The sequence below is a fragment of the Amphibalanus amphitrite genome, unplaced genomic scaffold, assembly GCF_019059575.1.
Source record: "Amphibalanus amphitrite isolate SeventyFive unplaced genomic scaffold, NRLGWU_Aamphi_draft 001777F_arrow, whole genome shotgun sequence".
NCBI classification, from domain to species: Eukaryota; Metazoa; Arthropoda; class Thecostraca; order Balanomorpha; family Balanidae; genus Amphibalanus; species Amphibalanus amphitrite.
Genome location: NW_024883270.1, coordinates 13,510 through 35,356, shown reverse-complemented (window position 1 = coordinate 35,356; position 21,847 = coordinate 13,510). Strand labels below are relative to the sequence as shown.

The 21,847-nt window shown below is 46.5% G+C and overlaps 1 protein-coding gene across 1 annotated transcript in view; it reads left to right on the top strand.

Annotated features, from left to right (window-relative positions):
* LOC122375110 overlaps positions 1 to 21,632 on the top strand; it is a gene marked incomplete at its 3' end in the record, with an annotated part of 87,529 nt that extends 65,897 nt beyond the window's left edge. The window contains exons 4-5 of the mRNA XM_043354304.1: positions 15,811 to 15,982; positions 21,439 to 21,632. Coding sequence (XP_043210239.1) covers positions 15,811 to 15,982; positions 21,439 to 21,632 — 366 coding nt within the window. The remainder of the gene's footprint in view (positions 1 to 15,810; positions 15,983 to 21,438) is intronic.
* Positions 21,633 to 21,847: the final 215 nt, after the last annotated feature.

Below are 21,847 nucleotides of genomic sequence, written 5' to 3'. Positions count from 1 at the left end.
TCTCGGTGCACGGCACCCTACTAACCGGTCTATAGCGATGTGCCAAATATGACTGCAATCGGTCCAGTCGTTCTTGAGATGTGAAAGCGGCACCTTGCACGTGCGCACGTGCAATATGGGTCACAACTGCCTTGTGCACGGCACCCTTCTAACTGGTCCCTAACCGTGTACCAAATTTGAGCGCCATCGGTCCAGCCGTTGTCGAGATCTGGAAGCGGCACCCTGCACGTGCGCACGTGCAATATGGGTCCCAACTGCCTTGTGCACGGCACACTTCGGTCCCTAACCGTGTACCAAATTTGAGCGCCATCGGTCCAGCCGTTCTCGAGATCTGGAAGCGGCACCCTGCACGTGCGCACGTGCAATATGGGTCCCAACTGCCTTGTGCACGGCACCCTTCTAACTGGTCCCTAACCGTGTACCAAATTTGAGCGCCATCGGTCCAGCCGTTCTCGAGATCTGGCAGCGGCACCCTGCACGTGCGCACGTGCAATATGGGTCCCAACTGCCTTGTGCACGGCACCCTTCTAACTGGTCCCTAACCGTGTACCAAATTTGAGCGCCATCGGTCCAGCTGTTCTCGAGATCTGGCAGCGGCACCCTGCACGTGCGCACGTGCAATATGGGTCCCAACTGACTTGTGCACGGCACCCTTCTAACTGGTCCCTAACCGTGTACCAAATTTGAACGCCATCGGTCCAGCCGTTCTCGAGATCTGGAAACGACCCCTGCCCTGCACGTGCGCACGTGCGGCAGCACCCCATCTCTGGCACATGGATATACATTGCCCGGTGGGTGCGTATTTGTATGCCAAGTTTCAGCGCAATCGGCCGAGTAGTTACCGAGATATTGCAATTGTTACAAAACTGACACTTCTTCGTATTGCACGTGGCACGTGCATAAGGGGTCACCCACATGCATCGGGAATAGTCCAATACTTGGTAACATGAATGAAGCTACCCTACAAAAATTACCGCATGTACATCGGTCAAGTGGTTGCTGAGATATAAGCCTCGCAAAAGCGCTACTTATGCAAAATACCCTGAACAGTGAACACCCCTGACTTTTCACGTGGCACGTGCTACGGCAGTCACCTAGACGCATCATGAGAAGTCAATTATGGGGCAGAAGGGATGGGGCTACCGAACAAAAAAGACCGCAGGCTAATCGGCCCAGTGGTTGCTGAGATATCAGCCTCTCAAAAGTGTTACAGGCCGCCTTTAAAAATAAGAGGCCAAAGTGGCCTCTTATTTTTGGCGCCAAAAACGAGTGTCCAATCCAGGTAGTTCATGTTATCTATGGTGGGGATAATGGCTCTGTCTAGCATCCAAAAAGAAAGCGTCACCCTGGGTACGTGTCGACCACAACTTTAAATGGACAACTGTTGTTGATAATGACCGTTTGTTGTCATCTCCCCGTTCGCGAATCCTGAAGTTATGCTCCCCCACTGAGGCTTTTAGGCGGGTTATAGAGTATGAGGGATGTGGGTTCCACATTTTCAAACAATAGTTGTCAACAGTTGATTGATGTTTTGTCAAAACAAATTAGCATATACGGCAGTTCAGTGTACTTTATGGCCGCCTGATGTGCCCGTCGTTGCGTTTTCGCAACGCTGACGGCGCCCGGTGTGCCCTTCGTTGCGATTTCGCAACGCACGTTTTTTACGTTTTTCTCGAAAAACTTTTGCTGCAGGCAAAAATTATTTTCGATTCCATGCAAGGCCCTGGTAGAAGCATAACATATTTTGATTTCATCGATTTTCATGATGGTCAATATTCCTGGGCATAAATGGGATAATGCATTCTTCATAAGGCCAGCACAAGTTTTTGGTCGTAACTTTCTCCAGGTGTTAAGGTGTTTTTCGCGTTGGGCTCCCGTGCTGTGTTGTCGGCTGTCGCGCTGTTCTGTTCATCCATCATTCAACTAAGAACTTCCGTACTACGTCTTCGATGTTTATCAACAATACTTCAAAGTCGTTTTAATGATAAATATAAGCTGTTATTCTTCGTCATTCTATCTGTATCTCTTTGCTATGCTTCGCGTCTGCCTTTGCTTACACCTGGGCATGCTCACACCTATGTTTTACCCTTTCTAACTCGAAACCATTCCCGACCTAAAGGAGACAAAATATAACTTTCCCATCCATTTTTAGCAGCTTTTGCCACCGGCTCGTCCCTGCTGCCCCGTCTGTCGCAGTGGCAGAGCCAAGGCGGGCCCACTCCGGTGAGCTGGCCAAAGCTCGTAACTATCTGTCCCCCGGGGGGGGGGGGAGGAGAGAGAGGATCGGGGTGGTGCCAACTCACTGATGTGATGCCTTCGATGTCCGCCCGTTTGGCGTCCGCTGTGTCGTGGGAAATGGTAGTCAATCGCTCTTGGCGTGTGGTGACTTGCTCTTGGCATACGAGTACGAAGCGCATTCGTGGAAGCACATTGCAGAAGTAAGTGCTGTCTTGAAAGGTTTATGGAATGCTTTTTCGATAGGTATATTTTTTGCAATATTTGAGTTTTGTGATGTGCCTACTTTCTGCCACTTTTTTGTTTAAAATATGTTCACGATGAAGTGGTATTTATGACCAAGAGCTCTTTTGTGTCGCAATACATACCACAAATATCGCATGTCTTTAAAAAAAAATATGTATTCCTGAAGGCCGTGTCATATTCATATGTGTCGTTAGCTAACATTTTGCTCATATTATCATCATTTTTTGTTACTTTATCTATCACATGTATTTGTGTTTATCATTCCTTGGCTCTCCATTTCGGTACATAAAATTGTCATCGCATTTTTGCTTCGATGTCGCCCGGCAGTGCAATTCACTACAAAGCGAGGAATTGGCTTTGCCATTGGTGTTACTGTTCGAACGCGTTTCATTTCATTGCCGTTCCAAGACAAACACTGCTCCTTTCTTTGATGGTTTCGGAGAACTGTTGTGATTGCGAAACTGGCCGAAAAGTAACATGGTTGTTTCTGTCTTGGATTGACGTTTGGTCCAAACAGACCAATTGGTTGAGGCTAGACTATGCCAATTGGTGTGAGACATTCCACGTATGGTTTGTTGTTTTGTGACGTCACATATCTCAATGATGACGTCACCAGACAGACAAACGCCGTTGAGGTCATAGGATTGAAATGCCGTTCGTAGCGTGAATAAGGGGAGGGGTATGTTGAGACCGGATGGCAACGAACTTTCGTCGTATGGATGTTGGCGAATCTTAAAAATGAAACAAAATAAGGGCTTGCGCTAGTTTTGTTATTGTTACTAGTATTCATGTTCCTGAACGCATACATGATGCCGATGTTCCCACTGCCAGGCTATTTCCATGGGCATCTGCAAAACTAAAAGTTAGATTACAGCTAGAAGTATTGTGCTTGATTCGCCTTCAAAGTTTGTCTGAAAGATTTCAAGTTTTTTTTTTGTTGTTGTTGAAGATATATCAAATCGAACCTACCAAACATGGAAACCTATGGAAAGCTCTCACGTCAGCTTCTTTATCACCTCTGACGTCACGACTTAACTTCTTGGACGCTCAAGATGTTGATAGTTTCCCTGTATGTCCTGAACTGCAATGCTTACCGGCCTTTGGCTGTACTGGGAAACTGCACAAACTAATATTTACGTGTTACCTGAGCCTCTGTGATCGTTGGTGTCCTTTTGCTGACCACTGTGGCCATAGCTCTGGTCGATAAAATCATTCGTCATCTCCCCCCCCCCCCTTGCTCATTAACCCTCGGTCATCAGTTCTGTCATATGCAGAATTGCCTCAGGCGTCTGTGTGTAAGGATGGCGCACGCTACGGTGTAAGGAGGCGCTGGCATGAGACGAAGGGAAATGGGACATAACGTTACACCATACGTTGTATGATGAGTCAGCATGCTTACATGACAACATTGGTAATGTCGAAGCCTGCTTTAGCCTGAGTGCAACCATAACTTTATGTATTTTTCCTTCCGCAAAATTGTTAATGGTTGTAATGCAAACATATGTTTCGTCAGATTGCAAAATGTGTAAGGAAGCACAAAGAGCGACCAGTGTATGAACTCAGTGGCAATGTAGCGGAATTGAAACATCATGAGAAATATAAAAAAAAGTTGAGTTGAGTTGGGCACGGACCACAAACAGCACAAACTGGAAAGAAATCCAGCGACCAGAGGGCTGGTTTGAAGACATGAAAAGAGAGGTGGAGTAACCAAAGGGCTGGGTTGAGGGAGAGCAGGTGGGCGAAAATGCGACCCCGGACGGCCGGGCGGAAAGAGTGAGAAGAGAGGAGAAGTAACCAAAGGAGAGAGAGAACTGCGGGGGGGGGCGAAAATGTTGAGTAACTGGACGGCTGGGTTGAGAGGAGTGGGTACGGGTGGGCGAAAATGTGGAGTGACCGGCCGGACGGGTGGGATACTTTCGTTACGGCACCTCGACTCCCCACCAACCGCTCAGGTCATACGTTATGGATGCCGTCTTGGGTAGACATCGTGACGCTGGGGTCCGTGATGGTCGGGTGAAGCGGCCCCTCTGGGAGAGAGGGTGAGGGGTAGGGGAGAGAGAGAGAGAGAGAGAGAGAGAGAGAGAGAGAGAGAGAGAGAGAGAGAGAGAGAGAGAGAGAGAGAGGGAGGGAGGGAGAGAGAGAGAGAGAGAGAGAGAGAGAGAGAGAGAGAGAGAGAGAGAGAGAGAGAGAGAGAGAGAGAGAGAGAGAGAGAGAGGAACTGACAAGGAGAGAGAGAGAGAGAGAGGGTAAGGTAGGGGAGTGAGCAGAGGTGCAGAGGAAAGGCACAGGAAGAGAGTTGAAGGGAGAAAGTGGAGGGATAGGAGAGAGATGGATGGGAAGTGGAGAGAGGGGAAGGACTGGGAGAGAGGAGAGGAGTGTAGGAGAGAGGGAAGGCGCAATGGAGCACACCAGTTCACCTGGAGAGCCTGAGAGGGGTTAGCAGTTTAATGGATTGGTCATCCACAATACATGACCTGCGATGCAGCTTGACGTAGCCGGGGTTCTACGATGGGAATTCGAGAGAAATAATGCAGAACGGTGTAAGTTGGGGCTTGGTGAGGCTTTGGGGTTGTGCTGGACTTCCGGCTTTGCTTTTTTCAACAAGGCTTCGCGAGATCTGATTGATTTTGTTGCTAACTAACACATTTGCCGCTATTAAGGCATTTGATGCTGTGTTTATTTCCTATCATCCTATATTTTAGAAAAATCAACAGGCTGAGTTAGATCAAGTGATTGGTGCTTTTATTGGAGTGATGTTACTGACAGGATGCACTTAAATAATAAGTAGCTATATTTGTGTTGAAATGTCACCTGGCAGACCCAGCTGAAATAACAAACAGATAATAAAAACCTTTTATATCCGGCTCAACTGTGTCCCTGTCACTCGTGGATCAAAGGAAAGCTCAGACGCCTCAGCTTAGAGTGGATTCTTTTCTGGACCATTTGGCCAGCATAGCCTGTAGCGCTGGCCTAGCGGGTCGAATCGTGAAGTCTACGGCCAGAATTTGTCACAATACGGGCCTTAGAGCTGCCAGTTTATGGGTGTCAAACCCGGAGCTGACGATGGTGGGAAGCTCACGGTGATATTTGTGGTCTTATTACGTCATCGGTAGAAAAAATGCAGGAGTGAGTCACACGAGACTTGTTGATCGGTCTCAGATATGGTTAGACTATGACTAAATAAGGTTGGCTGTATTCCAGCGTATTTCTAAAGCTGTTGAATGCCCTATCCGGAAATCACACACATGCAAGTCTGTTTATTTCAATACATAACACTTCGGTCATGCTATTTAGGGTTTTAATCACTGCTTCACGTGCACTTTGCGCACAGCCTATCGCAAAAGTATTCAATACTTTTGCGATACTTTCGCTGTATTGCTGAATAGTTTTCGCGTTCTTTTCTTGTCCTCCAGCCACCCAGCTCCAGAGAAAACCACCAAACAAGCTTTATATGATTGCCTTCCATTCGTCTCCAACGCCTCTTTCGAGGAAGTTGTCCCATTTAGCTCTTTGTTCGTTTGTTTGTGGCAAATGTGTTGGACTGCGCTTGCATATAAACTGATATAGATGATTGAATAAACACAGAATCAATGGGATTCGTCCCAAGTGGAAGGTATGATGTTATGAAAGCTTTAAAAGCGCACAAGGAAAGTAGATATTCAAATATTGAGTTGCTTAAATTCCTCTTATATAAATATAATGATAAGTTTCTATTTTTATTCTCTTATTGGATCATAACTTTTATTCGATGTCGATATTTCATGTAGCTTATGTGGAACTTAACTCAGTATTTTACTTTTGGTCAATATTTATCATGGCTTGAGTCATGCCTGTTTCCCGCTTACTTCATTTCTTTTGGCGTTTATTTTTACCTATGACATACCTTTCCAATACCGACACCATTCCATACACTTACCTATTCTGAGTATACGCAGCAGTCTCCGGGTCAAGGCTCACCCCATCCCCGTTTTCCGGGCGTTTGTCCCGCGGGCACCACCACGCCTGGCGCGCGACAGCCCCTGATTGCATTATAGCCGCGGGCGAAATTAGATCCAGCCCGGCGAATCGCCAGGTCACGAACACGGCCAGAGCAGCCACTTCGTGATCCGGTGGAGCCGTGTGGGTAAAGGGGCGATATAAGAAGGAGCTGGTGGAACGGGGAAGTAGCGTAGGGAGTGGTTTGTATGTATACTGCTTCTGTGAAAAAAAGTTTGTTGGAGACAATGCCTAAACTGTCGTTTGTAGCCGATAGCTCCTTAAAAATGTCGAAATTTTCTAGTAATATTGTGTTTTTCCTGAAAAATATAAAGATCAGGTCACATACACTCAAAACTCAAATGATTCCTTTTTTGGTGTAAATGGGGTGTGGTCTAAAACGATACCCACTTTACGCCCTACTTAGACCAGAAGAACACCATCTTAACCCTCTCGAAACACCAAACATACACCCTGTACACCTGTCGAACACCGTTCATACACCCCTCTTGCACCCTTTTAACACCACCAGTAAACCTATATGACACCCGTATGATGCCCACTTGCACCGGGTTTACACCCCCTGAACCAGCTTTATGCCACCTTTGCACCTTATGTGCACTCTTTTTACTCTTGTGCTACACCACCTTGCACCCATTTTACTCCTGTTCTACACTCCCTTTGCACCCATTTTACTCCTGCTGTACACCCCCTTTGCACCCATTTTACTCCTGTTTTGCACCCTCTTTGCACTCATTTTACTCCTGTTCTACACTCCCCTAGCACCCACGGTACACCCGGCTAGCACCATCCATGCACCGCTCCCCAACACCACCGCTCCCCACCTTTTTCATTTGCAGACCCGTCACCAAAGTCAGCCAGCTGGTGCAACATTTATTACAACGAAACTTAAAACGAAACGCATAACGAAACTTAGCGCATACGAAACTTAGCGCGGCCGCCCAGCCGCGGTGGCCGACTATGACGAACAGTTTCAGTCTATCTTGAAGGAACTGCTGGTCTTGGATGTCGGCCGGGGGCCGCTCAGTGGCTAGGAGTAGCACTCTGATTTCTTGGCGGTCCCTTGTTTGATAGTTCTCGTTGATAAGCCTCTGTTGAGAGAGGTAGTTCCGCCACTGCTGGTTGAACTCGGGCGGCGGGAGCACCAGCGGAGGTGGGCCGTCCATGGGGCGCTGAGAAGCCCAACCCGGCCGAGGTGTCGAGTCTGGTTGCGATGGCTGGGCAGCGCGGCCCGGCCGGGGCGGCTGTAAAAGAGTCGCCACTCGGCGGGCGAGCTGTTCCAGCTGGTCGTCACCCAGAAGCACCGGCTGGGTGGGCCTCGCACCCCCGGCACCGCCTTCGGATCGATCCAGCTCGAACTGTAGCTGGCGAGCCACCTGGCTCCTGGTGTTCCTCGACGGCGTGTCGGCTGCTGAGAGTCGTTGGCGCGATGTGGAGGGCGTACCTGGGCAGTCGTTGCCCATCCGCTCCTTGGAAGGGCAGAATCTGGCCGCGGGTAGGCACCGTGGTGCGTCCCGCTAGGCCAGAGGGAGATCCTGCGTCGCACTCCGCACTCACAGCCCACTTAATAGAGGTTTTCACTTTTCACCACCTAGCACTTGGGAAGCTCCCCTCGTCGGAGCGTCCTGAGTCGCGGTCACGGCGAAACTGAGCCGTTAACGGCGGCCGAGGGCCCGCGCAGGGGCCTAGGCCGCTTCCCATTGGTCGGCCGCGCTGACGTCATGTCGGCAGCCGTTAGAAAGCGCGCGAAAAACGGCGTTGCTTCCTTGTTCAATGAGTGTAAAAGGGGTGTTTCCAGAAAGTTCTTATCCCGATCTATTCCCTTATTACACCCCGATCTGGGCATCGCCATATGGTGTACAGATGGTGTTTCAACGATGGTGTTCGTATAGTGTAAAAAGGGTGTTTCCAGAAAGTTCTTATCCCGATCTATTCCCTTATTACACCCCGATCTGGGCATCGCCGCCCTAGGTGTACAGGTGGTGTTTCAACGATGGTGTTCGTATAGTGTAAAAGGAGTGTTTCCAGAAAGTTCTTATCCCGATATATTCCCTTATTACAACCCGATCTGGGCATCGCCATATGGTGTACAGATGGTGTTTCAACGATGGTGTTCGTATAGTGTAAAAAGGGTGTTTCCAGAAAGTTCTTATCCCGATCTATTCCCTTATTACACCCCGATCTGGGCATCACCTAGGTGTACAGATGGTGTTTCAACGAGGGTGTTCGCCTGGTGTATTGATGGTATATTTAGCGGATCGGTGTATGAGCGGTGTTAAAAAGGTTCATGGGTGCAAACAGGGACTAACAACGGTGTATAATGGGCATCAGGTTGGCGTACTTCTGGTGCATATCTGGTGTAAAGTGGGTGTAATCCCAACTTAAGGTGTCAATGGGGTGTAAATCGTGTTTTCAGTGTACATACTGCATTATACAGACGTCTATTATCTAGTGGAATTTTTTATTTGATTTCATAGATGAGACTGTCCTCAATCCTCAATTTTTACCCTTACAGACAAGCTGGAGGAATATTATAGGCAAATTTTCTGCAGTAGGAGAGTACATTCTTCTTTGATCTGAAATAACAAACCACTCGCACGTCTTTCGTTCACAATTCCACTCACACTCGACCTACCTCCGCGATAGGACGCTTCGAATTCTTCAGTGAATAACGCACTCCTCGGTATCTCGGGAATGTAATATCTGTGATAAACCGGCAAAACATGCCACCGGGCTAGACATAGTTAGAGGCTTCGCTGTCACAGCCTTTATAAAGAAGCGAAGCTTTGGAAAGTTGATTGAAGCTTGCATTGCTCAGATCTTGTCAAAAAATACATACACAAAATATTCCTTATGTATCTGTTTTACTGTGGATCAGCTATCACTTTATTTGCATTTATGTTTCACGAATTGATATAATGCTATCTTGAAGGCATCTATGTAGAATGCTAGCTAGTTTTCTGTTTGGAATATTTTAACGTTTCTTTATTTTCATGCGTGCATTATACACTATATACTATAGGCATCAACATGCTCGATTACCATGTGCTAGGTTTTGTTTGCTGATTATAAAACTTGAATCTATCGCTTGTAAGAAAAAGGAAGCCTAGTTGATTGCCATTGCACATATTTTAACTTCCCAACATTGTCGACCCAACGAATTTCGCACACACTTCTCAAAGCTGGCTTAAAACGGGCTTGATTCCTACCCTTGCTAGAGTTTGTGGAAGCTGAACCACAATTATCGAATTATGCGAAATTTTCCAGAAACCAGCTCAACCCGCCACCTTTGAACTCAACCCTCCCAGGCCTGCTTTCACTCCGTTCCCCGAAGTTCCCGCAGACAGCACCATCCCGAGCTGCTGCATGCAGCCCGGATGTCTGAGCTGCCCCGTTCCGTAGCTTTCAGCGCAGTCCTTATCACGAGGGTCGCGGAGTACCGCGGAGTGGGGTATTCAATAAATGGGAGGACCCGGGCTGACCTTATTGACCTGTTGTTTGTCGTTGGATGGTGGTTGTTCGCTCCCGGGTCACCGTTAGTTTATCGAGTGGGTTTACACGGTGTTCGTTTCAATCTAATTATTCGTCATTGTATTTTGTGGATCTTTGGTCGGTATTATGTTGGCTGATCTATAACCAAAGTGGGATATTGTGTGGTAATGGCTGACATAGCTGACATTACACTGAAATTCTACATACACGATGCTGAGTTGTAAGTCTGTGATCCCTTTGGTTACACTAACCGCTGCCATTTATAACTGAGCGCCGTTTCTGTTTAATGTTACTCTATCGATGATACGGTCAAAGGCTTGAGCTTTTCCATCGATATAGTACGCCAGCGATGATCATATTCTGATCATTTATCACACAGACTGCTGATGACCTGTCAGCAGAATGGAGAGATAATACGAGAGCGGATGGGCACGTGTGGACTATCTGTCTTACTGTCCCAAACGTTATATGGCTCAGAAAGATATGCGAATATGTGGCGTATAGCACATGGCCAGTGGCCTATCTAGATTGGCACAAGGCAGTCTGAATTGTCTTTGTGGTTTGTCAACGTAGAATTTGTGTTCTTATGGAATGATGTAAAGTTTATAGTGTTATCTAGGGATATTTTACGTAAATTATTTGCAAGAAACTTTTTTTGCCATGCTACAAGCGTTATGTAATACTGTATGCATTAATAATCACTTGATGGTGCATATCAGCTGCAATGTAGTTACTGTGGCTGTGTTGGTTGCACAGTGCAATCGTGCATCAACAGCATTGCTGTTGGGCATGAAATATTAGCGAACACAAACTTTTGTTCAAGGTCTTGCTAAGGTAGTGATCTGATCGTATCATGAAGCTCATTTCTCTAGGATGGTTTGGAATATTTCCTTATTGCGCTTTCATTAACTTAAAATGAGTGCAGTGGATCGCGATGAAATTTCTACGTAAAACAAAAAAGGTAAATAATAGAACAATTTCCTTAAAGTGTTCTTTATCACCCTCAGAATCGTATTAAATGTTTTATCAGTGCAGGAAGAGCACGAATTAAATATGCAAACAGCAAGCAGCTGCGACTTTGTAATGTTTTTTTTTTTTTTTGTTACGAAAACTGCTCACTGCTATTTTATTATGAATGAAACAATATGCTATTGAAATAATAATGATCTTTGGATTTTCAATAAATATTTTGCGCATTTCAACATCATTCACTGGGTTCATTTCGTGCAAGCTCAGGATTCTGAAAGGAGCCCTTTTCGCTGGACTATAAGCCCGTATACTGAAAGAGACCTGCAGAAGCCAGGTCAGGAGGGTCAGAACAATTTTCATTATCCAACCAAACAATACGATTGGAGGTCTTTCCGCCTTTGCAGAGAAAAGATTAGAGCTTCCATGAACCAGTGGCGAGGAAACCACGAGAGCTGCTTTGAAACTACCGGCCTAGCTCGGCTTGAGAGCGTGTATTAGTGATAGTCCCATGTTATTTAGGCTCCACTCCAGGTAACTTTCTGCAGAAGGGTTCATTAGTTTGACGTGGAGACGCTAAATGTGTAAAAATGTGGAATATATAAGTATATAAGTGCAATTGTAGATGAAAAGTATTATGTTATAATTTACCCTGGACTCTTTTCCTAACCGCCGAGGCCAAGTTTACCATTTTGAAATTGCCATCCAAATCACACTAAGCGATTTATTCAAATGCTACACAATTATTCCGATCATTATTCGCCTCTTATTACTACCCCTAATGAAGCATTCATCACATTCACTCACCGAATTAATTAACATGAATGGCACGTAACCTTTCGCTACGTTTCGCCACAGTAACAGCGATTACTAGCCATCGCCAGGGAGCACTAACAGGAAGTGTTCTATCCGCTCTGCTGTTCCTGCTTTTGATTAGAGTGGTATTCGGCGGCGGCAGAAACCAGCTGCGTCGCGATGGCTAACATTGCGCTACATTTGTCTCCAGTAAAAAAGGCGTCTTTGAAATGGGTTGGCTGTGCAAGGTCGTAAAACAGTTTTATAGGTACATGTTTGACTGGCCCTTTTGTGTTTCATATGGTTTTAATGCTTTGTTTAACTGTAATGAAAGCGTAAATATTTATAGAGATGTGTCAGTGCCATGTAGTTAGTGCACTCAGAATATTACATGCAATTTTGATAGCTTTGGTCCGTTGGTTATAATGTTCTCATGCATTTGCATGAAAACAATGCATATGTGATTACTACCACTTGTTATTGCTACAGCCTTACTTGGAAATATGTTGTTTTATGCATAATAAGAACAGCGATTATGTAGAAGCTATTTTACCAATGAGTTTGACTCACGTCATGATTAAATGTGAGTGTCAGCACTTCTGGGCATGTGCAATCTCTTGAATTGTGCTGTTGATCACTTCAAACGTAACTTTTGACTTTTATATATTTCCATTAATGACGAATTGCCAGGCAGTGTATGCCATTTGCATAAGCAACACACGAGCTTATATTATCGGAGCAATAAACGGACTTGTCATTTTGCGTGATGATTAATCAAGTCATGCACTTTTCTGATTTCACTTAACCCGCGCCCTGCTGGGGGGGTGTTTGAACACCCCCCCCCCTTGTGGTTTTTCGCAAAGCGCCGCCGTTTTTGGTACACCTTATCATACATCAATTCTACACATGTTGTGAAAATTTCAGACCAAGGTCATTCAAGGTCAGGTCACCAGGTCACTTGAAGTGACCTCACCTCATAAAAAGTTTCAATGTCTGCCATAGCTACACCGAGTGACCGATCGCTTTGAAACTTTCAGCGATTGCTAAGAGCAATAACACGTACAAAATGTATATCTCAGAATTTTGATATCGATGACCTAAGGTCATGTCAATTTTGCGACCTCCCCATTGTAAGTCAATGAAACAAAATTGAAATGCGCCTCTTTTGGACGAAAGACATTATAAACACTCCAAAACACTGAATTACAAGTGGTTTAGACACACTGAACAAGAAAATGGCGTCCGTGACCCCCTGTTTATGCCCTGAGGTCATCTTAGGTCACGAATGGTATCTAACAGTTTTTCGCAAATAACTTTTGATAGAGGCATGCTAGAGCGATGAAAACGCCTTAGATGTGTTCAGCTCGACAATACGGATCGACTGATATGCAACATGACCCTTTCAGGTCAGGTCATGACCTTGACCTGAGGTCAAATTTTCAAGTTGACCTTTCAAGGTCAAGTTATAGTTCATTCGATGCGTCTTGACGAGATGAACACGATGCCGGTAAAAGTAAGCTCGTGCAAGGCTTGGGTCAAAAGTTATTGCAGAAAAACTCTTTCCGAAAAAATCGGCTATTTTCGCAGTTTTTGCCCCCTGCAGGCAAAACCGTTGACGTTAGGTCAAATCTGAGGGAATTATTCAGAAAGGGCGTTAATAGGGCTATCGAATGCGCTTTTCCGCGGCGCTGTACCTCTATTGGTTCCCGAGTTATGCGTTAGCATCTTGGAAATTGTCGACATTCGACCTGGAAATCGGCGAAATTTTGCCTTCAATGACCTCTGGTGACCTGACCTTTGACCTGACCAAAAAATTGACTGAAGTGATTTCTTCATTATTTTTGACGAACGATCGAACCTTGCAAAGTTGGTGGATATAGTTTATGATTGTTCTCTTTTTTCTATAATAGAGCAAATTGCGTGAAAAGACCAGCAGCTCGCCTGCTCATAATTTATTTTTACAGAGTCGTTCACAGCTGAATCGAGCCTGTCGGACACCGACACCACCAAATTACCTCAGTCGTTTTATAGCCTTGCCTCAGTCAGTGAACAACTCAATGGAGCATTTGATCCGGTGATAGAAACCACTCTGCGCTTTTCCTCCCTACTCCCACCCTGCTCCCCTCCGTTCCCGTTCCTCTCTTCTCCGTTCCTCTCCTTTCCTCTCCTTTCTCCATCCCTCTCCTCGCCTGTCCTCTCTTCGCCACTTTTTTTCTCTCTCTCCTTTTCTCTCCTCTCATCTCTTCTCCTGTCCTCATCTCTCCTCTCCTCTCCTCTCCTCTCCTCTCCTCTCCTCTCCTCTCCTCTCCTCTCCTCTCCTCTCCTCTCCTCTTGCCATGTTTCCCAATGTTAACTTTTACCACCACATGCATTTATCCCTGCGGCCCTGCCAAATGCTTAATGACATGCAGCCTAGAAACAACCCACAGAACCTACATAAGTCAGTCACCCCGTGACCATCATCGGTCGATTGACAGTCAGCTGTTTAGCCCTGGGGGCATGTTGAGCTAATGGGCACCGTCGTGGCGTGCGAACGGCGTGGAATGGAGACGGGTGGGTTGGGAACATAATGGTTAGGGAGATAATGATTTGGCCTTACGGTCCTGACAGGCAAAGCGAACCACTGCACTTACTTGGAGCGTGCTTATAAAAGGGTACATTCACTGCATACGTTGCAACATCGGGATAAAGGGAGGTACCCTATGTCGGATCTGCTGTGCTGGTTGGTTGGTAAGGTCTAGTTCTGTGGAATCTCGTATGATTATGTATGGTTACGCATTTCTCAGTCTGATTATGGGGAACGTAACCCACGGGGGTCATTCCTTACGCTTATAATAGTAGGAGAATGTGACGGTCATGATATTATTGTAATTCTATGCAATATTGATGTTTCCGGAACCACTTAACTTGGCATTTGTGGATGCTCTGTGAAATTGTGACCTATCCGGATTTGTAAATTTGTTTGAATAGCATATGCGTTACATAATTAGACAATGCTTTTTCATTTATATCTGCGGTAATGTGCGTAGAGATAGTACTGCCACGTCTTTGTTACAAATAGAAATAAAAATACCATAATTATACGATTGCCATTATTATGTGCTATATGTGGCGCATTTGACGTAATCGCTGTCTGCTCCCGATAAACGAGCATATTACCATACGCTATTTCGCAATGCTAGCCTATTGTTAGCGTTACTCGCTACACACAGACCACCATATGGGATAAGGCCGTGCGCGATTTGTCTTGATATGTCCAATATACCAATGTCAATCGACTGCTGCCACTGGAAATTACTTCTCGTGACGTGACCGTCAGTTATCTTATATTGTATATTTGTGGTGCTGGTGTGGGGTTTGGTCATAAATACTTGTCTCCTTAAAGCCAGTGGCCGGGTGATTTGGGTTATATGGGTGTTGTTTCATGTTTGGCTATTTATTATTCGCCGGCAGTTATGGGGGTGCCTTCTGTACCGCATGTCTATAAATGGCCCATACGACTCAGGAATCAGCTCATTTTCACCCGTGATGAACGAATGATAAAAGCGCATATGCACAAGAAAACGTTTAGGTTTGCAGAAATGCCTTCATTAAAATGTGTATTAACTTCATATTACCGAAAGATATGAGGAAAGGAGTGCGTCAAGTAAGTTTGAAAAGATAGGACTGATAAACATAAAAACACGCTATTAAAGTGAAGCTCTTTATGATTTAAGTTCTAACTGGACAAAAGGAGGCGTTGATTAAAAAAAAAATCTTGGATCATTGATTTCCTTCTCAGTTCTCTACATGAGCATTGAACAAGAGTCCCTTTTTCACAGATAACTCGGCACTAGTCTATTTCTATATTTTCGTGGAGAGCCCTAAATCTAGACCAAAACCTTGACATGTTGCTGCTAAATTGAATTGACATCTATGTGATTGCCCCCAACAGAGCCCGCTCTGGATTCATGACGTAATTTTAATAACCCTTTTGGACTCTGTCCTAAGCGCCCCTTCTATCCTCCCCCCCCCCCATCTCCCCTTGATCTGCCAGTCAATGAACGTGTGATTGACCCTGGCTTGTTCCATGCTTTCCAGACGGTCGTCACGCGATATCGAACACTGCGTCACCTATCGGCGGAGTTCGGAACTTCAGCCTGCGCAGCCCGCCGAGTCCGGCGCTACTGCGGGTTCCCAACACTGACTCGCGAATCAATGCGTTATCTAGGCTGCTGAGCCCCGATCGGCCTTCGTGGACTAGCCTCAACGAGTGAGTGACGCTTACCATGTATTTTTCCCAGTTTGATACAGATGACAAAACCGACAGTAAATGTACGAGTATGCTTGACGAGCATTGGATGGGTGCATGCAGTGGCGTAGCCAGAAATCAGCGAAAGGGGGGGCCATGGTGCTCGAGGGGGCGACTTTTTCCCTTGAGAGGGGCGCCATAGTGAGCTAGTGACAGGGGGTCAGTCTAAAATGTAGCGTCATATATTCATGCATGATTTACTAGGTGTTCCTACGGAACCGGCACGAGTATCAGAACCAGGTTTCGCTGATTTTTCATGAAATCCAATTAATGCAATTTGCAGCTCAGTGTTTTTTATCAAAAGCGATAAAAAATCTTTATGCATATTTAGCACGATATAGGAAACGAGCTCAGGCTACGGACATGTTATTCTCATAATACACACCCATTCGAATTCGAAACGGTAAAATATGCGTTGATCGATTGGCACAATCTTTATTCTTTGCAAAGAAAAAAAAAACATACAGGTCACTGAACCAAAATGACCTGTGGACTGCAGCCTCTCAAATATCTTCATTGAGGGCCAGTTCAATTTTGCTACCTCTCTATAAGTACCTATAAGTTACCGATTACCTATAAGTTAACCCGCGCCGTGCTGGTGGCCTGTGCTTTCCGTGTCGTGCTGGGGGGGGGGGGGGGGTGTTTTCACGTCCCCCCTCTAACTCGGCTCCTGGGCCACGTAGCGACACGCGGTAAGGGGAAATCGAAAGAGCGTCAAAAATAATGACGGAAAGACTTCGTTTCAATTTTTAGGTCAGGTCAAAGGTCAGGTCACCAGAGGTCATCAAAGGTAAAATTGAGTCCATTTCAACAATTTTGGAAACTGCCAACGGCTAACTCGGGAACCAATAGAGCTACAGCGCCGCGGAAAAGCGCATTCGATAGCCCTTTTACAGGCTTTTCTGAATATTGCTCTCGGATTTGATCTCAGGTCAATGGTTAAGCCTCCAGCCAGAGGGCAAAAATTCCAAAAATAACAGTTTTTATGAAAAGCGTTTTTCTGCAATAACATTTGGTTCAAGACAGTGACGATATTTCTTTTGCCTGCCTCGTGTTCCTCTCGTCGAGACGCGTCGAATGAACTATACGTTGACCTTGAAAGGTTATTTTAAAAATTTGACCGCAGGTCAAGGTCATGACCTGACCGTAAAGGGCCATTCTGCAGATCAGTCGATCCGTATCGTCGAGCTGACCACATCTGACGTGTTTTCACCGCTCTAGCACGTCTCCATTAAAAGATGAAGCCAAAAACCGTTTATGGTGATAAAATAGGTGACCGCTTATGACCTGAGATGACCTCAAGGGCACATAAAAGGACACATGTGCATTTTTACGATTCAGTGTGCTATGTTTACCTATGAACCGATGTTGAAGGGGTTTTAAACGACATTCGTCCAAAAGAGGCGCATTTCACTTTTCTCCCACTGACTTGAGGTCCCAAAATTGACCTGACCTTAGGTCACAGACATAAAAAGTCCGAGATGAACATTTTATGCATATTGTTAGTCTTATCAATCTCTAAAAGTTTCAAAAGTGATCGTTCTGTCGGTGTAGCTATAGCGGGTCTTTTAACTTTTTTTAGGTAAGGTCACTTGACGTGCCCTAGTGACCTGACCTTGAACGACCCTCATCTGAAATTTAACAAGCTGTGTAGAAAAGATGTATGAACAGGTGTACCAAAGACAGCGGAGGCGCTGCGCGACGCCGTTTTTGAGATGTTCGCGAGGAAAAAACCTAAGGGGGCGTACCCCCCCCTCCAGCACGGCGCGGATCAATGGGAGACAGTTGAAATGCTCTTCTTCTGAACGAAAACAACCTCAACCATCGGGATGCAGGTAAATATGACACATTTAATCGGTAAATGTCACTCATGATGTGACCACTTTTATGTTACTGAGGTCATCTCAGGTCATGAAAGGTCTCCAGTAGATTTTGGACAATAACTTTTGATAGAGATATGGTAGAGCAATGAAACACCCTATATAATTATTTTCCTTCTCGAAAGTATGGATCGACTAATATGCAATATGACCTTTACCGGTTAGGTTATGACCTTTACCTTAGGTCAAATTCTCAAATGCCCTTTTAATGTCAAATTCTAGTTCATTTGACTTGTCTGTCTCGAAAAATGGAACACGATGCTGGTTGAACTAATCTCATGCAGGTCTGAGCAAAATGTAAACGTCCTCCGCGAAAACGTATATTCTGAGGCTAAAACGTTTACCTTAGGTCAAATCTGAGATAATCAATAAGAGAGAGCATAAAAAAGAGCTATCGAATATGCGCTTTGCTGCGGCGCTGTAGTTCAATCTCTTTCTGAATCCTGACTTATGCGCCGCTTTGTCAAAAAATGTCAACATCGGCGAAATTTGATTTTCGGTTGTCGCTGGTGACCTGACCTTCGACCAGTTCGACCTAGCCTTAAAATGATCTAAGTAGTTTTGTAATAGTTTTTGACGCTCTTTCGAACGCCGCCTACTGCGTGTCTCGACGTGGCCCACAAGCTGAGTTAGAAGTGGGTGTTCGAACACCCCCAGCAGGTTCAATAAAAAAACGCTTACGCTGGGGGCGGCACCCCACTGCTAGGCGCTGTCGGCATCGCAATAATGGGCGGCACAGCGCTGAGGGGCGCAACTTGCATTGAGGGGTGGCATTGTACGGTGAAGGGGCAGCGTCGCGTTGAGGGGCGGTATCGCAACGAGGGTGGCACTTACAAGGCTGCCTAATAAGGAACGCTTCGCTTGGCACATCCAAGCCCAGCTCGGCGCCGCCTAGCTGCTGCATCTTGAAAAGGGCCCTTGGTGTCGATGAGAAAGCCCCATTGTCAAAAAATTGCCTAGCGTCAGTGGTTTCGGGGGGGGGGGGCGACCGAAGTATCCAATTCAGTTTCGCGTCAGTGACTACTGGAGGGCGTCAACGACCTCGGATAGGGCGAATGTGATCTTCAGAAGGGCACCGGGTGCTCTAGAGGGGTGCAATGCTTGGATGGGGTCACTGCTGCCTTCAGTAGGGCATCGGACGCTCTGGAGGGGCGCCATTGATCTCGGATGGTCCGACTGGGATTTTCAGAGGAGCATCAGTGGTTTCAGAGGGGCGCCATTGATCAAGGATGGGCCGACTGAAGCCCCGGTTCAGGTGAGCGCCAGTGGCTCTTGAGGGGCGCCAGCGACCTCGGATTGATGGGGCGACTGTGATCTTTAGAACGGCGTTGAGGGGCGCCATTGGGCATGGATGGGGCCACTGTTGCCTTCAGCAGGGCGCCGCAGGGAGGCTCTGGAGGGGCTTGAGCTTGGGTGGGCCGACTGTAGTCTCCAGGGGCGTTGTCTCGGATGGGGCGAATGTGATTTTCAGAGGGGTGCCGGGTAGTCTAGAAGGGCGCCATTGGTTTCAGAGGGCTGCCATCGATCTTAAGATGGGGCAGCTGTAACCTTCGTTTAGATGGGCGTGATCTTCAGAAGCGCGCCGGACGCTCTGGAGGGGCGTCATTGGGCTTGAATGGGGCGACTTTAGTCTCAAGCGGGACGACTTCAGTCTCAAGGGGGTGGGGCGCTAGTGGCTCTTGAGGGCGCTATTGATCTCGGATAGGGCGACTGTGATCTTGAGAAGAATGCGGGTGCTTTAGAGGGGCGCCAGTGGTTTCAGGGATCGATCTTGGATGGGTCGATTGGGGCAGCTGTGAACTTCAGAGGGGCGCCGGGTGCTCTAGAGGGGCGCCATCAAGCTTTAATGGGGCGACTGTTCCGTTTAGGTGGGTGCCAGCGGCTCTTCAGGGGCGCCATCGACCCTGGAGGTTCGGAATATTCTGGTTTCCGGAGGGGCGCCCTTGAACATTTGGGGGCTCAGGTCGTATTTGGGGGTGCCCTGGAGATTATTTAGGTGTCCAGGCACCCCCAAAGAGATATTGAGTTCGATCCCTGCCTGCACATCACTTTTTAATTCATGTTCTCTCTGTAAAACGGCATCAGCCTAGTCGGCGCTAATTGGGGCGCCATTTGGGCGGCTGGGCGGAAAGGGGGGGCCATGGCCCCCATGCCCCCCCCTGTCTACGCCACTGGGTGCATGGGATTATGGCGCAAAAAAGGGACAAACGGGCCATACCTACCTACGCAGTACGCATTTTAGGGGTCCACTTGAAGCTGGGGCATAGGCCGAACGCCGCCCGCAGTGGTTTCTGAATTTGTTTTCAAGTGAATAATCGTGGCTTATAGATCGCCAATAATCAACCGAAAATCATTAAATTGTAACTGCCGTCATTCAAGTAATGTGTATAAAATTATCAATCGAAGTCCACTTCTTGGGCTCAAGAACTTCGGTGTTCGCCTTACTACGTCAAATCTCGCCAACCTTCCCCGGTAGCTATTGCGACAAACCTCCGGCTCTAATTGAACACAGCGTTTGCGGCCAAGTTTGCTGTGTCGCTTGCTCAACTCGGCTCACCTGGGCTCAACTCCGGGCGAAGATTTAGCGAAGGCGACACCGAGATTGCGTTTGGTGGCTACACGGACACTATAACGTGAACGGCCCGGAAGGGCGGTGAAATTTATCAACTCTGGGGGAAATGGCTACGTGCGTCAGAGCACTCTGACGTTTAATTAATGAAATACTGACAGGGTCGGTATTTTTCGAATTATTCCAATGGCAGTGTCATCGTGAGGGTATGCAGTCGTTTCGGGAGTGCCCATGGTATTTTTATGTTTTATCGGAATGTTTGAGTTTTTATTATGCGTGTTTGGGTCTAGCCGTCCGTAATTTGAAATATGCTGGTGGTCACTTTCTGAAATATGTCCTACCCTCCCCTGTAACGATCAACAAGAAACATGGCAGTTCGTTTAGATTCATGTTTCTACATAGAGGAAGTACAAATAGCTCCCATATTGTAATATTTATTTGTTGTCTGGCTTGATCAAATGAGGATGTTTATCAGCTTATTTCGTATTATTATCCCCTGAGCCTTATTCAATTCACCTTTAGCCATATGTTCCAACGGCTTAATGAAATGCGGCTTTTCCGAAGTTGCTTTATAAAGCGATTTCGAGTTTGCGCGACGTTTTTTTTTTTGTGCGACCAAGATAGCTAAGCCGTTGTATGTTCTTACTCATTCCCAATCTAATATACAAGGGCTCAAGTGGTGTCGGTGCTGACAAGTTTCCATGGTTACAAAGAAATGTGATTCTTTTATTATTATATCGATGCCGTATGTTCCAAATCCTAAAGTCATTGCGGAAAAAAGATATGACAATTGGCGTGCATCTACTAAAACTTTCACTTTTGATCGAGTCTGCCGCTAGTTCGTTTCGTACGTAAACAAGCATGCTCCTGTATCAAAAATCGTTTTTAATTGTTATTAGCTTTTGCTTTATTCATTATGTATATGTTCGCATCCGACTAACTGAGCTTGCGTGTTTATTATCCGGCAGCTCTAGTGCCGACTGCAGTCCTACACCGCTGCGACGCTCCACATCCATAGACAGCCTGAACCGGCCCAGTCCGCCTCGCAGCCAACCAGAGGACAGCTCTGACAGCCCTCCGAAGCCGGCCAGCCAATCACAGTCGCGGAAAGGCAGCGCCGAGTCGCCCGGGATCCGCCGCAGGCTCTACAAGGACAAACTAGGTCAGTGGAGCTGCGGGATTTGGGTGCTGTTGGGACCGGACTGCTCGGTGTTTGATTTACACATGTTGAAATTCCGTAGTAAAAAAGAGTTTCGTTCGGCACCTGACTAATCGCATGTTCCCCTTTTTATTCGAAGGGGTTTGAAGGGACACATTTTGTACCTCATTTTTCTCATAATCGCAACGCCATGGGACCGCAATGACAATGTGAGTGTT